Source organism: Lygodium microphyllum, chromosome 20, assembly GCF_053477565.2.
Source record: "Lygodium microphyllum isolate KBCC chromosome 20, Lygodium_microphyllum_v1.1.10, whole genome shotgun sequence".
In the NCBI taxonomy this organism is placed as follows: domain Eukaryota; kingdom Viridiplantae; phylum Streptophyta; class Polypodiopsida; order Schizaeales; family Lygodiaceae; genus Lygodium; species Lygodium microphyllum.
The window spans coordinates 17,938,881-17,955,286 of NC_141154.1; the positions used below are offsets into that span (position 1 = coordinate 17,938,881).

General features: G+C 48.4%; 1 protein-coding gene across 5 annotated transcripts in view; it reads left to right on the forward strand.

Moving 5' to 3' along the window:
• The window catches only part of LOC148018707 (retrovirus-related Pol polyprotein from transposon TNT 1-94), a 46,587-nt gene that overhangs the window by 961 nt on the left and 29,220 nt on the right, over nt 1-16,406 (forward strand). For 2 of the 5 annotated variants that reach the window (XM_087701079.1, XM_087701080.1), the window contains exon 4: nt 44-3,884. The exons of the other annotated variants lie outside the window; for them this stretch is intronic. In XM_087701079.1, the coding sequence (XP_087557205.1) occupies nt 2,241-3,557 (1,317 nt within the window). In that variant the 5' untranslated portion in view covers nt 44-2,240 and the 3' untranslated portion in view covers nt 3,558-3,884. Of the gene's footprint in view, nt 1-43; nt 3,885-16,406 lie in introns of those variants that run through there. 5 annotated transcript variants of the gene reach the window in all.

The window sequence follows — 16,406 nt, forward strand, 5'->3', positions numbered from 1 at the left end:
CTTTTCATCTCGCAAAGGTCCTTTACTTATTAGTTTTATGCAGATATTCAATCATATTTTCACGCTATGAGTGAATAGGCCTCAGTCACACTGATGAGGCTTTGGGTTTCCTTGGTGGTGACAACTGTTGTGCAGTGTGGGACTTTGTCCCATGATGCTACATTTTGAAGCAAATAGTGGCTCCACATGCAATTTTAACTTTAGCTTGCCAGGTTTAGTTATGATACTACAAGTGAAAGTACCACAACCTTTGGATTCAAGTTCGAGTTCATGTATATTGTATTCAATATTGATTACATGAAAGAAATAGATAGATTGCTATCGGCTGGATTATGCCACTTGCTTTAGTTGTGAAACACTCAAATGACACAAATATTGTGTGTTTGTAACCATTCCATGTGGTTGATTAGAAAGAGTCTAGCATAAATATTTGGGCCATGTATTTTTTGTACATGAGATACTTTGGTCCTAAAGCTTGAAGGTCTGATTGTGAGGTACCTTTTACTAAAACACACATTTTCCTAGTGTGTTTTGCAGGTTTATAGAGATAGATTATTAGCGGTTCAATTCGTTTTACTGATTCTAAAGAGGAGCTTCTTCCTTCTTCTCTTGATCGGCAGTCTTACTAGTAGCCAATTAGCTCATTGTGAAGATCAGCACGAAGATCAACCTTCAGGGCCTCGTTCTCCCTTTGTTAGGTCGAGAAGATCAGAGCCCCGTTCTCCCCTATTACTTCTCTTCATATGTCTCGCAAGGCTTGTACTGTCGGCCCACATATTGCCATGATGGCACCCCCTTTTCAAGTGCCCATATTACCTTCCTTACCCAAAGAGGATTGGCTTGATGGGTCTAATTACTCCCTTTGGTCCTACAAGGTGGAGTGTATATTGGACACCTTTGATCCTTGGGACTTCATTGCCATCCCAGTTCCCCATCTAGTGGAGGATCTCGCGTTGGTTCATCTATGGACCAAGCTGCTCTATGTTATCTACTCAACTCAAGAGCTTGGTCTTTCCTTTTTATGAGCTTACATGAATTTGTCCTAGTCCATGTGCACAGGTTGTGACAAGTAGTGAACATGTGGACAAAGCTTGTCTTCTTTGTACCATTAGAAGACATTTGTTCACCAGATTACTCTTGAGAAAAAATTATGGATGCTTGCTTTTGATGACTCTCCTTTCATAAAGGGTCACATCAACAAGTTGGAGGACATGAGGGATGAGCTTTCTTCCCTTGGTAGGATCATCTCTTTGGATCTCCATGATTCTTTTAACTCAGCTACCATGTCTTCTGCACTTGTTTTGTATGTGGATGATATGTTACTAGCTGGGAAAAGAAAGACTAACTTGGATGCTCTCAAAAATCAGCTGAAATTAGCTTTTTGTTAGCGATGTCAGATTCTGGTCTGGCCAGTCGGACTGACCAGTAAGACTGCCACGTGGCAGTCCAACTGTACTGCACCAGTTGGCTGCATTTAATACAGCCGACCTGCCTATTTCTGGCGCCTATTTTTGGCTATTTATAGCCAATGTCTAGCACTGCTTCTCCTATCTCTGATCACAGGTTTCAGGCTGGAGATTGTGCAGATTGCGTCTCTGTTTGCAGATTTCAGGTTGGAGATCGTGCAGACTGCAGCGGACTTCAAGGTGAACAGCAGGTTGCATCGTCGAGGTGGAGACACGCAGTCCCGCGCACTGCGCTTGTGTACATATCTGCATATCTTTGTATACAGCAGACTTTATACAGCAGATCTTCATCTTCCACTGTCTCTTTCTCTCTTCTCTCTGCGTTCTCTCTCTCTTAGTCTTGGTCCCACGCTTCCGCATCGCTGCACTCTGACATGGTATCAGAGCAGTCTAGAAGTGCTGACTGAGTGAAGAACCAACCTGAAGAGGAGTTTCCATTGCTACACAAGGCTGCGTTTCCAGCGTTTGAGGGTGAGCGGGAGGGCTACGCCTCGGAACAAGGCTGAAGCAAGTATAGGCGCGCGGGAAAGGAGTCCAGTTGGTGGATTTGCTGCTGTTTGTTGCTGTTTGAAGAGGAGAAAGACTGAGTTTTTAGCTTTCAAGTGCAGGTTTTGTTTTTTTTTCATCGCCTCCGGCGGGTGAAGAAGGTACGGGATTTGGAAGAAAGAGCCCTAGCAGGCTGCGTTTTCACAGTCAGAGGGGGCTGCTTTTGCGTTTGTGAAGGCATTACAGGTGAAGATGTCTACAGAGATTGACTTGGAGTTCTAGACGATCATGGACCGGAAGGTGCCTGTCTTACCGGCTCTTCCCACAGATCAAAAGCTCGATGGCGACAATTACCGCATTTGGCGCGTGATGATGTTGGCCATCCTTGAGTCCTACGATTTGGCGGAGCTTGTACAGGAGGAGATCGACTGGCCCTCGGTGAGAGATGAGTCCAAATTCTCTTCCGATGCTCGTGCGGAGTTGGCCAAGGCACAGTCTCACTGGGACAAACTGAATGCCCGGATTCGTTCTTTTATTTTTCTGTCTTGTACTACAGTCGTGATAGCCCACATCGAGCACTTGACGGTGGCTCGGGAGATATGGCTGGAGCTTGATCAGATGTATAACCGGATGACCCTTATGAAGCGGGTTTCTTTGGAGGTGCAAATGCGGACCTTGTTCGTGAACAAGTCTTCTTTGTTACGGGAGCACATCAACAAGCTTAGACAGCTTCAGATGCAGGTTCAGAATGCGGGGAAGCTGATTTCCTCTGAAGGCATGGTGATCACACTTTTGTCCCAGTTGTTGCCACGATTCGGTGCTTTCTACTCCGCCCTTATTGCTTCGGGGCGTGAGTCTACTCTTCGGTGGGAAGAGTTGGTTCCTATGGTCTTGGACCAAGAAGAACAACTGAAGGGACAGCATGCTTCCAAGTCAGAAGCCTTGACAGGTCAAGCCTCTCAGAAGAAGGGAAAGGACCAAAAGAAGAAGAAGGAGGACAACAAGTCAAAGAAGGACAAGGACAAAGAATCCACATGTCATATTTGTAGAAAGACTGGCCATTGGAAGAAGGATTGCCCTGACAAAGACAAGAAGGACACCAACAAGGACACGAAGGATTCTGGAGCGGTGGCTGCACCCTCATCAATTGCGTTTCTTCATCTAGCTGTCATTGAGGATTCTACACGGAATGCTTCTGATGCTGCGATGACAGCTCCCCAGGCTCGAGAGTGGATCATTGACAGTGGTGCCTCCTGGCACACGACTCCTTCATCAGTTGGTGTTGCCCAGTTGCGACCTTTGCGTGGGCAGATTCTCATTGGAGATAGCTCTTCGGTGTCTATTGCAGGACGGGATGAGATGCAGGTTATTTTAGATGGACATGGTGGTACCCATATCTCAGAGGTCTTGCATGTGCCAGGTTTAGGGTATCATCTACTTTCGGTTCATAAGATTTGTTCCCTTGGACTTTTGGTGGAGTTTGACAGTGATGCGGTGCGAGTCCTTGATCGTGGGTCAAGGAAGGTTCTCTCATCAGGATATGAGAACGGCATCTACAAATTGACGTCTTCTACCGCCCTCCCTACTCTTCTTTTTACCTCTTAGACACAATCAGAACTATGGCATGCTCGGTTTGGTCACCTCAACTATGATTATCTTCGGAGGGCGTCACGTGGACAGCTTGTTCGAGGGTTGCCGGACATAGTGGTGAGCCAGCAGCCATGCGTCTCGTGCATTCGTGGGAAACAACATAGGGATGTGATTCCCAACAAAGCTTCGCGGCGGTCTTCTTCCCCGATGGAGCTTGTATCTACGGATCTTTGTGGCCCTATGAGGAACGAGTCCTTGAGAGGGAGCTCGTACTTCATGTTGATCGTAGATGACTATAGCAGGATGACTTGGGCCTATTTCTTGGCATTGAAGTCGGAGGCTTTCTCCCACTTCAAGGGTTGGCTTCTCTTTAAGGAGAACCGATAGGGCCGGCGATTGAAGACCTTGCGATCCGACAAGGGTGGTGAATTTGTTTCTAATGAGTTTGCTCGTTTCTGTGCAGATAAAGGGATTCACCAGGAGTTTGCTAATACCAACACTCCTCAAGAAAATGGCATTCTTGAACGGAAGAACCGAAGTGTGATCGAGATGGCGCGCACCATGATGGAGCACCTACAGACACCTCAGTTTCTGTGGGCCGAGGCTGTGGCTACTGCAGTCCACATCCTTAACCGTTCCCCCACTTTGGCCGTTGATGGGATGACACCTTTTGAGGCTTACTTTGTTAGAGATCATAGCCTGTTTAGGCAGCTGCACAGTCAGCAGCAGCAGTCGGACCAGCAGCTGCAGTCGGACTGTGCAGTCGGACTGCCACGTGGCAGTCCGACTGCCTGCAACCGTTTTTACCAGGCTGCGCCCTATTTCTGGCGCCCCGTTCTAGGTGGTTTTTCGCCTATTTATTGTCGACGACTTCAGCAGTCTACCCATTCTTCTCTGTTGCAGATTACAGACCGGTGCCGTGCAGATTTCTGTCTCTGTTTACAGATTTCAGACAGCAGACAGTGCAGACTGCAGCAGACTTCGAGGTGGACAGCAGGTCGCATCGTCGAGGTGGAGACACGCAGTCCAGCGCACTGCGCCCGTGTATATCTTTGTATTCAGCATTCTTTATACAGCAGATCTTCATTGTACACTGTCTCTTTCTCTCCCTTTTTCTCTCTGCGTTCTCTCTCTCTCAGTCCTACGCTTCCGCACCGTTGCACTCTGACATGGTATCAAAGCAGTGTTTGAGGGCTGACTGAGCGCAGAATCAACCTGAAAAGGAGTTTCCATCGCGACACAAATTTGCGTTTTTTGCGTTTAAGGGCAGACAGGAGGGCTGCGCCTTGGAACAAGGCTGAAACGAGTGTGGGCGCACAGGAAAGGAGTACAGGTGGTGGATTTGCTGCTGTTTACTGCTGTTTGACACGGAGGAAGTTTGAGTTTTCAACCTAAAAGTGCAGGTTTTGCTTTTTCATCGCCTCCGGCGGGTGAAGAAGCTTCGGGACGCGGAAGAGCCTTAGCAGGCTGAGTTTACTCAGTCAGAGGGGGCTGCTTTTGCGTTTGAGAAGGCATTGCAGGTGAAGATGTCTACAGAGATGGACTTGGAGTTCCAGGCGATTATGGACCGGAAGGTGCCTGTCTTACCAGCTCTTCCTACAGATCAGAAGCTCGACGGCGATAACTACCGCATTTGGCGCGTTATGATGTTGGCCATTCTTGAGTCCTATGATTTGGCGGAGTTGGTACAGGAAGATATTGACCGGCCTTCGGTAAGACATGAGTCCAAACTCTCTTCCGATGCTCGTGCAGAGTTGGCCAGGGCCCAGTCTCATTGGGACAAACTGAATGCCAGGATTCGATCCTTTCTCTTTCTATCATGCACTACAGCCGTGATCGCTCACATCGAGCACTTGACGGTGGCTCGTGAGATATGGCTGGAGCTTGATCAAATGTACAATCGGATGACCCTGATGAAGAGGGTTTCTTTGGAGGTACAGATGCGGACCTTGTCCGTCAATAAGTCTTTTTCGCTAAGGGAACACATTAACAAGCTAAGGCAGCTACAGATGCAGGTTCAGAATGCGGGGAAGCCAATTTCCTCCGAAGACATGGCGATCACACTCTTGTCCCAGTTGCCGCCACGATTCGGTACATTTTACTCTGCCCTTATTGCTTCGGGGCGAGAGTCTACTCTTCGGTGGGAAGAGTTGGTTCCTATGGTCTTGGACCAAGAGGAACAGTTAAAGGGACAGAATGCTTCCAAGACGGAGGCGTTGACAGGTCAAGCCTCTTAGAAGAAGGGGAAGGACCAAAAGAAGAAGAAGGGGGATAACAAGTCCAAGAAGGACAAGGAGAAGGACAAGGACAAAGACTCCACATGCCATATTTGTGGAAAGACTGGCCATTGGAAGAAGGATTGCCCTGACAAAGACTCGAAGGACACCAAGAAGAAGGAAACCAAGGATTCTGGAGTGGTGGCTGCACCCTCATCAGCTGCATTTCTACATTTAGTTGTCATTGAGGACGCTTCACCGAATGCTTCTGATGCTGCGATGGCGGCTCCCCAATCTCGAGAGTGGATTATTGATAGTGGTGCCTCACGGCACATGACTCCTTCATCAGATGGTGTTGCCCAGCTGCGACCTTCGCGTGGGCAGGTTCTTATTGGAGACAGCTCTTCAGTTTCTATTGCAGGTCGGGGTAAGATGCAGCTTATTCCGGATGGACGAGGTGGCACCCATACCTCAGAGGTTTTGCATGTACCAGGATTAGGGTACCATCTCCTTTCAGTTCATAAGATTTGCTCCCTTGGTCTTTTGGTGGAATTTGACAGTTCTACTGTGCGAGTCCTTGATCGTGAATCGAGGAAGGTTCTATCATCTGGATATGAGGAGAACGGCATTTACAAACTGAAGTCTTCCACTGCCCTCTCTTCTCTTCTTCTTACCTCACAGTCACAGTTTGAATTATGGCATGCTCGGTTTGGTCACCTGAACTATGACTATCTTCGGAAGGCGTCACGTGGACAGCTTGTTCGAGGGAACGGCATTTACAAACTGAAGTCTTCCACTGCCCTCTCTTCTCTTCTTCTTACCTCACAGTCACAGTCTGAATTATGGCATGCTCGGTGTGGTCACCTGAACTATGACTATCTTCGGAAGGCGTCACGTGGACAGCTTGTTCGAGGGTTGCCGGATATAGTGGTGAGCCAGCATCCATGTGTCTCCTGCATACGGGGGAAGCAACATCGGGATGCCATTCCCCACACAGCTTCGCGGCGGTCTACTTCACCGATGGAGCTAGTATCTACGGATCTATGTGGCCCTATGAGGAATGAGTCCCTGCGTGGGAGCTCGTACTTCATGCTGATCGTGGATGACTATAGCAGGATGACATGGGCCTATTTTTTGACACTAAAATCAGAAGCTTTCTCGCACTTCAAGGATTGGCTTCTCTTTGAGGAGAACCGATCAGGCCGGAAGTTGAAGACCTTGCAATCCGACAAGGGAGGTGAATTTGTGTCTAATGAATTTGCTCGGTTTTGTGCAGATAGAGGAATTCACCAGGAGTTTGCCAATACCAATACTCCTCAAGAAAATGGTATTCTAGAACGGAAGAACCGCAGTGTGATCGAGATGGCGCGCACCATGATGGAGCACCGACAGACCCCTCAGGTTCTGTGGGCCGAGGCTGTGGCTACTGCAGTCCACATTCTTAATCGATCCCCTACTTCGGCCGTGGAAGGGATGACTCCATTTGAGGCTTATTCTGGGACGCAGCCAGATGTTTCTTACTTTCGGGTCTTTGGGTGTGATGCCTATGTTCACATTCCCAAGGCTCACCGTGACAAATTTGAAGCGGCTTCCCGAAAACAGGTATTTGTTGGCTATAGCTCTCAGTCCCAAGGCTACCGACTATATGATCCCGTCAAGCGGGATGTATATACTAGCCGTGATGTGCGGTTTGTGGAGGTTCCGGCTTCTTCAACGGGTGAGGAGCATCCCGTTCTTGGAGATCCAGGGGAGAGTTTGGCTCCTTCTACAGTTCCATTGGAGCCTGTGCCGTTTGATTATGATTCTGTTTCTGACACAGAGTCTACTGTTCCACCGGATCCTTCTGAGGAGTTACCACCGGTGGACATTCCAGAGTCTTCTACTGATGGAGAACGACGAGGGGAGGTTCGACCTCCTCCTCGCTAGGCCCGTGACACACTCCGTGATTCAGGGATCGAGGGGGTTCCTGAGGAGTGGGGACCGCAGGATGGTCCGCGGCGGTCACGGAGGCACCAGGCGCATTCTTCGGAGCTTGTTTGCTCCAATTATTGTTTGATGTCCCGAGTTATGCAGGATCGAGAGCCCACCTCCGTGAAGGAGGCTTTACAGTCCGCCCCATGGAAGAAAGCTATGGAAGCTGAGTTGGAGGCTATTGAGAGGAATGGCACTTGGTTACTTGTGCCATGCCCCCCGAAGAAGAAGGTGATTGGAGTCAAGTGGGTCTTCAAGACCAAATATCTCAGTGATTGTACTTTGGATAAGCAGAAGGCTCGCCTTGTTGCTAAGGGTTTTGCCCAGCGCCCAGGGATTGACTGTCATGACACCTTTGCCCCTACAGCTAGTATGGCAACCATTAGAGCTGTTCTTGCTTTGACTGGCCATAGGAGATGGCTTGTTTATTAGCTGGATGTGAAGTCGGCCTTCCTGAATGGTGATTTGAAGGAGGAGATCTACGTTGAGTAGCCTCCTGGCTTTGGTTCTTCAGATGGGAAAGTCTACAGGTTGAAGAAGGCCCTGTATGGTCTCAAGCAGGCCTCGCGAGCTTGGAACGAGAAGATTGATTCGTTCCTCCAGACTCAGTTGGGTTATCGGCGGTCCAAGGCCGATCCGCAGCTGTATGTTCACACTTCCGAGGATGGTTATGTGCTGTTTGTATTATATGTTGATGATTTGATTGTCACAGGTGATGATGCACAGCAGGTCAAGGAGACAAAGTCAGCTTTACATCGGACGTTCGAGATGACGGATTTGGGGCTACTCCATTTCTTTTTAGGCCATGAGATTTATCAGTCTCAGAGGGGGATCTTTCTCTCCCAACAGAGATATGTACAGGAGCTCTTGGTGACTTTTGAGATGGAAGATTGTCGGGCCCTCTCTACTCCTATGGATCCGAATTGGAAGGCCACTTCCCATTCAGCTTCTCCTTTGGTGGATGCTTCCCGCTATCGACAGTTGATAGGGTCTTTGATTTGGCTTCTCAACACGAGGGTTGATCTATGTTTTGCTGTTGGGCTCTTGGCAGGGTTCATGAGTGAACCTAAGACGGTGCATTGGCAGGCTGCTCAGAGGATACTTCGGTATCTAAGGGGGACGTCTGATTTGGGGATTCATTACCCCGCAGGGACAGATGGGTCAGATCTTGTACTTGCAGGTTGGAGCGACTCGGATTGGGCTGGTGACGTGGACCACAGACGGTCTACAACAGGTTACTGCTTTACTTTGGGTGCAGGTGTTATTTCATGGAGTAGCAAGAAGCAGCCCACGGTAGCCCTTTCGTCTACTGAGGCGGAGTATCGGGCCGCATCTTCCACCACATGCGAGGTTGTGTGGCTTCGGAGATTGTTGGAGGAGCTTGGGTGCCCCCAGACTCGTCCTACATTGCTGCGATGTGACAATGAGAGTTGCATTGCCTTGGCAAGGAATCCTGTTTTTCATGCCCGGACGAAGCACATTGAGATCCAGTACCACTTCATCCGAGAAAAGCTTCTGGATGAGACCATCACTGTGGAGTATTGCAAGACGGAGGATAATCTTGCGGATTTGTTTACGAAGGCGCTTCCTCAGGCTCTACTTCGGCAACATTCCCGATCCCTCAGGCTTCTGCCCTGTCCAGGCTCTGAGAGGGGGTGTTAGAGATCATAGCCTGTTTAGGCAGCTGCACAGTCAGCAGCAGCAGTCGGACCAGCAGCTGCAGTCGGACTGTGCAGTCGGACTGCCACGTGGCAGTCCGACTGCCTGCAGCCGTTTTTACCAGGCTGCGCCCTATTTCTGGCGCCCCGTTCTAGGTGGTTTTTCGCCTATTTATTGTCGACGACTTCAGCAGTCTACCCATTCTTCTCTGTCGCAGATTACAGACCGGTGCCGTGCAGATTTCTGTCTCTGTTTACAGATTTCAGACAGCAGACAGTGTAGACTGCAGCAGACTTCGAGGTGGACAGCAGGTCGCATCGTCGAGGTGGAGACACGCAGTCCAGCGCATTGCGCCCGTGTATATCTTTGTATTCAGCATTCTTTATACAGCAGATCTTCATTGTACACTCTCTTTCTCTCCCTTTTTCTCTCTGCGTTCTCTCTCTCTCAGTCCTACGCTTCCGCACCGCTGCACTCTGACATACTTCGGGACTAAGCCCGATGTTTCTTATTTTAGGGTTTTTGGGTGTGATGCCTATGTTCACATTCCCAAAGCTCATCGTGATAAATTTGAAGCAGCTTCCCGAAGACAGGTGTTTGTTGGCTACAGTTCTCAGTCCCAAGGCTATCGTTTGTATGATCTCGTCAAGCGGGATGTGTACATCAGTCGAGATGTGCGGTTCATGGAGGTTCCGGTCGTAGCAGCGGGTGAGGAGCATCCCGTTCTTGGAGATCCAGGGGAGAGTTGGGCTCCCGAGACAGTTCCTTTGGAGTCCGCGCCTTTTGATTCTGATTTTGTTTCCGATACAGAGTCTACTGTTCCACCGGTTACCCCCGAGGAGTTACCACCGGTGGATATCCCAGAGTCTTCAGCTGATGGAGAGAGACGAGGAGAGATTCGGCTTCCTCCTCGTTGGGCCCGTGACACACTCCGTGATTCAGGGATCGAGGGGGTCCCTGAGGAGTGGGGACCGCAGGATGGTCTGCGGCGGTCATGGAGGCACCAGGTACATTCTATGGAGCTTGTTTGCTCTAACTATTGTTTGATGACCTGTGTTATGCAGGATCGAGAGCCCACCTCCGTGAAGGAGGCTTTACAGTCCACACCATGGAAGAAAGCTATGGAAGCCGAGTTGGAGGCTATTGAGAGGAATGACACTTGGTCACTCGTGCCTCGCCCCCTGAATAAGAAGGTGATTGGCGTCAAATGGGTCTTCAAGACCAAGTACCTTAGCGATGGTTCTTTGGACAAGCACAAGGCTCGCCTTGTTGCTAAAGGTTTTGCACAGCGCCCAGGGATTGATTGTCATGATACTTTTGCCTCCACTGCTCGTATGGCGACTATTCGAGCTGTTCTTGCCTTGGCTAGCCATAGGAGATGGCCTGTCTACCAGTTGGATGTGAAGTCAGCCTTCCTCAATGGTGATTTGAAGGAGGAGATCTATGTCGAGCAGCCTCCTGGCTTTGGATCTTCAGATAGGAAAGTCTACAGGTTAAAGAAGGCTTTGTATGGCCTCAAGTAGGCTCCGCGTGCATGGAACGAGAAGATTGATTCGTTCCTTCAGTCATAGTTGGGATATCGGCGTTCCAAGGCCGATCCGCAGCTTTATGCACACACTTCCGAGGTTGGTTGTGTACTTTTTGTGTTGTATGTTGATGATTTGATTGTCACAGGTGATCATGCACAGAAGTTCAAAGAGATGAAGGCAGCTTTACATCAGACGTTCGAGATGACGGATTTGGGTCTACTTCATTTCTTCTTGGGCCATGAGATTTATTAGTCTCAGGGGGGGATTTTCATCTCTTAGCAGAGATATGTATAGGAGCTCTTGGTTTCTTTTGTGATGGAGGATTGTCGGACCATTTCTACTCCTATGGATCCGAACTGGAAGGCCACTTCACATTCAGCTTCTCCCATGGCGGATGCTTCCCGCTATCGTCAGTTGATTGGATTCTTGATTTGGCTCCTCAACACTTGTGTTGATCTTTGTTTTGCTGTTGGTCTCTTGGCGGGGTTCATGAGTGAACCTCAGACGGTGCATTGGCAGCCTAGGCTGCCCAGCAGATACTTCGGTATTTGAGGGGGACATTTGACTTAGGGATTCATTATCCAGCAGGCACAGGTGGTTCAGATCTTGTACTTGCAGGTTGGAGCGACTCGGATTGGGCTGGTGATGTGGACCACACGTGGTCTACAACAGGTTACTGTTTTACCTTAGGTGCAGGTGTTATCTCATGGAGTAGCAAGAAGTAGCCCACGGTAACCCTTTCGTCTATTGAGGCAGAGTATCGGGCTGCGTCTTCCACCGCATGTGAGGTTGTGTGGCTTCGGAGATTGTTGGAGGAGCTTGGCTGCCCCCAGACTCCTCCTACTTTGGTGCAATGTGACAATGAGAGTTGCATTGCCTTGGCACGGAATCCTGTTTTCCATGCCCGGACGAAGCACATAGAGATCCAGTACCACTTCATCAGAGAGAAGCTTCTGGATGAGACCATAGCTGTGGAGTATTGCAAGATGGAGGACAATCTTGCTAGATCCCTCAGGCTTCTGCCCCGCCCAGGCTCTGAGAGGGGGTGTTAGCGATGCTAGATTCTGGTCTGGCCAGTCGGATTGCCACGTGGCAGTCCGACTGTACTGCACCAGTCGGCTGCATTTAATGCAGCCGACCTGCCTATTTCTGGTGCCTATTTTTGGCTATTCATAGCCGATGTCCAGCACTGCTTCTCCTATCTCTGATCGCAGGTTTCAGGCTGGAGATTCGTGCAGATTGTGTCTCTGTTTGCAGATTTCAGGTTGGAGATCGTGCAGACTGCAGCGGACTTCGAGGTGAACAGCAGGTTGCATCGTCGAGGTGGAGACACGCAGTCCCGCGCACTGCGCCCATGTACATATCTGCATATCTTTGTATACAGCACACTTTATACAGCAGATCTTCATTTTCCACTCTCTTTCTCTCTCTTCTCTCTGCGTTCTCTCTTGCTCAGTCTTGGTCCCACGCTTCCACAATGCACTCTGACACTTTCTCCATGAAAGATTTGGGGAATGCAGAGCATATTTTGGGCATGAGGATTCCTAGAGATAGAATGCAGAAATTGCTGTTTTTATCTCAAGAAAAGTATATTGGAAAGGTACTGGACAGATTTAACTTGGCTGATGCTAAGCCTTTTGGGGTACCCTTACCTCCTTATCTCAAGCTTAGCAAAGCCAATAGCCCGAAAGATGACGTGGAAGAAAATGCTATGAAGGGAGTTTCTTATGCATCAGCTTGTGGCTCTCTTATGTATGCTATGGTTGCTAGTCGTCCAGACATTGCTCATGCAGTGGGAGTTGTTAGCAGATTTATGTCAAATCCTGGCAAAGCACATTGGGAAGCTGCCAAGTGCATTCTTTGATACCTTAAGGGAACACAAAGAAAAAGTATTTGTTATAGGCAGGGTGCACTTAGTTTGCAAGGTTATTGTGATGCAGACTGGGCAAGTGACTTGGATGCTCGTAGGTCCACCAGTGGGCATGTCTTTACAGTTGTTGGTGGGGCTATTTCTTGGTGTTCCAGGTTGCAGAACATTGTTGCACTGAGTACCACTGAAGCTGCATACATATCAGCTAGTGAAGCTTCTAAAGAAGTTGTATGGTTGAGCAGACTTGCAGATGATCTCGGCATGTCTATGGGTATTGTAGTTTTGGGATGTGATAGTCAGGGTGCTGTGTATCTGGCTAAGAATGCCATGTATCATTCACGTACAAAGCATATAGATGTGCGATATCACTTCATTAGGCAGATTTTGGAAGATGGTCAAATCACATTGACCAGGATTAAAACACAAGATAACCCTGCAAATGTTTTCACTAAAAGTTTAAGCAAAGCTCAGCACGAGCATTGCATTCGACTAGTGGGAGTTGGTTAGCTAGAGGTTCATATCGGACCTTTAAGTGGAAGGTTATTGGGATATAAGGGCCTGGTAACCTTCGTGTATAGTACACGCACATTGTACATGTGAACGCACCCTTTACGTGCACTAAGTACAAATACATTTTATTCTTTGTGTACCAACACATTTGTTGGTACACTCTTATCATCTTGTACTTTCACTCTGCTCGTACTCTCTCAAGCCGTCACACTCACTTGTCCACTTCTGCTTGAGTTGTGTCCCTATCGCTTCCAACATGTGTATCCCTAGAAGATTCCTGAGGGGAGGTGGAAGGGGTGGAAGTACTTGAAGGAGAAGGAAGAGGAGGGGGAGGAGCTGATGACGAAGAAGGGGGGCTAAGAGGGAATTTGGAAGGAAAAGAAGGGAGAGAAGCTGGGGGAGGATCAATGGATGACGAAGAATCACTTGGAAGAGAACCATCAATCGGATCCTCGGAGGCCGCAGCCTCATCGAAGATCACATCCCTACTCACCTCAATTTTCCGTGTCGTCGGGTCGTAGAGCTGATATCCCTTCGTGGTCGTGCTATAGCCCACGAAGATAAGCTGTCTCGGCTTAGAGTCGAGTTTTGTTTTTCTCTTCTTCTTGTCCACATGGACAAAAGCATCACATCCAAAGATGGGAAAGTGAGACACAGAAGGCTTCTTGCCAAAGAAAGCCTCATAAGGAGTCATGTCCTGCAATGCCGAAGCGTATGTACACCGTTGTAGCCACCGCCTCACCCCAAAGGGTATGAGGAAGACTCCCATGCTCTAGCATAGATAAGGCCGTCTCTACCATGGTCTGATTCGCGTGCTCCACCACACCATTCTCCGATGGTGTATTCGGATGGGAATACTCCACCCGAATGTCGTGATCCCTACAAAACTGAGAAAAGAGGTGGGAAGTCAAGTTGCCACCATGATCAGCTCGAACGCCACAAACTTTGGAAGTAGTTAGTGTCTCACAAACACCTTCCACTCACAGAAACAGGAGTATGCCTTGTTCTTGTACTCCAAGAAGTAAGGCCACACATAACGATTGAAGTCGTCCACAATCAGCTTCAGATACTTGGTCTTCGTGAGGGAGGCCGTGCCCATAGATCCGCAAAGGTTGGTGTGAACCAACTTGAGTGGTGAAGAAGCTCACGTGGAAGCAATCTGTGGGTGAGGTTGCTTGTGCTGCTTGCCCCTCAAGGAGCTGGGACATAAAGTGTGAAGAGGAGGGAAATTTGGAAGTCCCTCCACCATCTTCCTTCGAGAAGCTCGCCGAATCACATCAAGATGGAGATGCCCATAAAGAGCATGCCAAAGCACCTCAAGCTCGAGGAAAGCCCTCACATCTAAGGCTGTGAGCTTGTAAAGTCCACCCTCTTGTGTACCTATTCAAAGAGCATCACCTGTAGAAGCATCCTCCATTGTAACTGCATCCTCGGTAAAAATAACTCGGGTATCTATCTGAGTAAGACCATGCACAGACAAGAGGTTAAAACCCTAATCAGGTACATAAAGAACTTTGGCGGAAGAAGACCACTTGTTTGAGAACATAGGTAATGTCCCTACGCCTCGAATAGGAACTGTAGAGTTGTCACCAATGGTGACAGTGCCCCCTCTCAAACGAATGTCCTGAAGCCAATCCTTCCTGAAGGTCATGTGAGAAGATGCTCCGCTGTCCATGAGCCAAGGCTTCTCCTTAGTGGTAGAAGCTAGGGTGGTATCCTCCTCAACAAAGACATGTATAAAAGCAGACTCTGTCGTTGCGGGGGCGGCCTTTGAGTCCTTCTCCTTGGGCTTTAGATGAGGGTACTTTTGCCAACACTTCTCCTCAGGATGAGTGTCCTATCCACAGTGTGGGCACTTAGGCTTCTTCTCCTTTGCTTCCTTCTTGTTGTCCTCCTCCTTGTCCTTAGCCTTCTTCTTTTGCGGCGGCTTCTTCTTCCCGCCACCGGTATCTGCAGTAAAAGCCTTGGTGGAGCAAGAGCCACTGGCACCCACCTCTCTGAGATGCTCGTCATGCTTCAAGACAAGCGGGGAAAGCTCCTCCCATAAGAGTGTCTTGCGGGTCCTTGAGGTGATGAGGCTGGTATAGAAGATATCGAATTGGGGTGATGGTAGTTGAGTCGAGAATCATCGCCATATCCTCGGAAGAGATCACCCGACCTAGAGAGGCAAGCTCATCTCTCATATCCTCCATCTTCGTGATGTTCTCCTTCATAGAAGAATAATCATAAAGACTGAGTATCTGCAATTTCTTCTCCAAAGAGATCTTGTAAGCAAACGTCTTATGTTGGTACAAAGAGGCAAGCTTCTTCCACACTTCTGCTGCGGTCTAACCTGTGAACATGAACAAGAACAGAGTCATGAAGACTCATAAAGAGAAAGAAACAGGCTTGTGAGTTTAGCCGATCCCACAAGGCTGCTGTAACCGGTCTATGACTCACATAAAGTGGTAGTTTCTTCAATTAACACGTGGTCTTTACACACGCACATAAGCAGAGACCTCACTCCCTCGCTTAACACCAGATTGGCCCTGAAGACTGGCGCCCCTCTTAGTATTTCTTTATTAATTAAAAGATGAAAAATTACATAAATGATAATGTTCCAAAATACATAACCTGTGAACAGTTGGTTTTCATCTCTTTTGAGTAAATCCCAGTTGCATAAGAACAATACAGCATGTCTAGATCAACATCCCTTTTAGGAAAGCATTTTCTGTGACCAAAACTCAATAATTCCTATGCAGAATTGCAGTTTGCAGATCTCTGAATTCACCATTCTTACTGTCTAGCATGTCTAGAATTCACTGTTCTTACTGTTCAGCATGTGACCAAAACTCAATGATTTGTGTGCAGAATTACAATCTGCAGATCTTTGAATTCATTGTTCTTACTGTCCAGCATGTCCTGCATTTTCTGTGACCAATACTCCATGATTCATGTGCAGAATTTCAGAGAAAACATAGAATTGTACCTTGGATGGAATCAGCCCATCATGCGAGGCATTTCCTTTGAGAATTGAGAGAGAGTTTATTAGAGGGAGCAAGCTCTACCTTCGTACTTGAGTCAAAGGCATAGAAGTACTCTCCATGGTTAATTTTCTTGCAGCAATCTG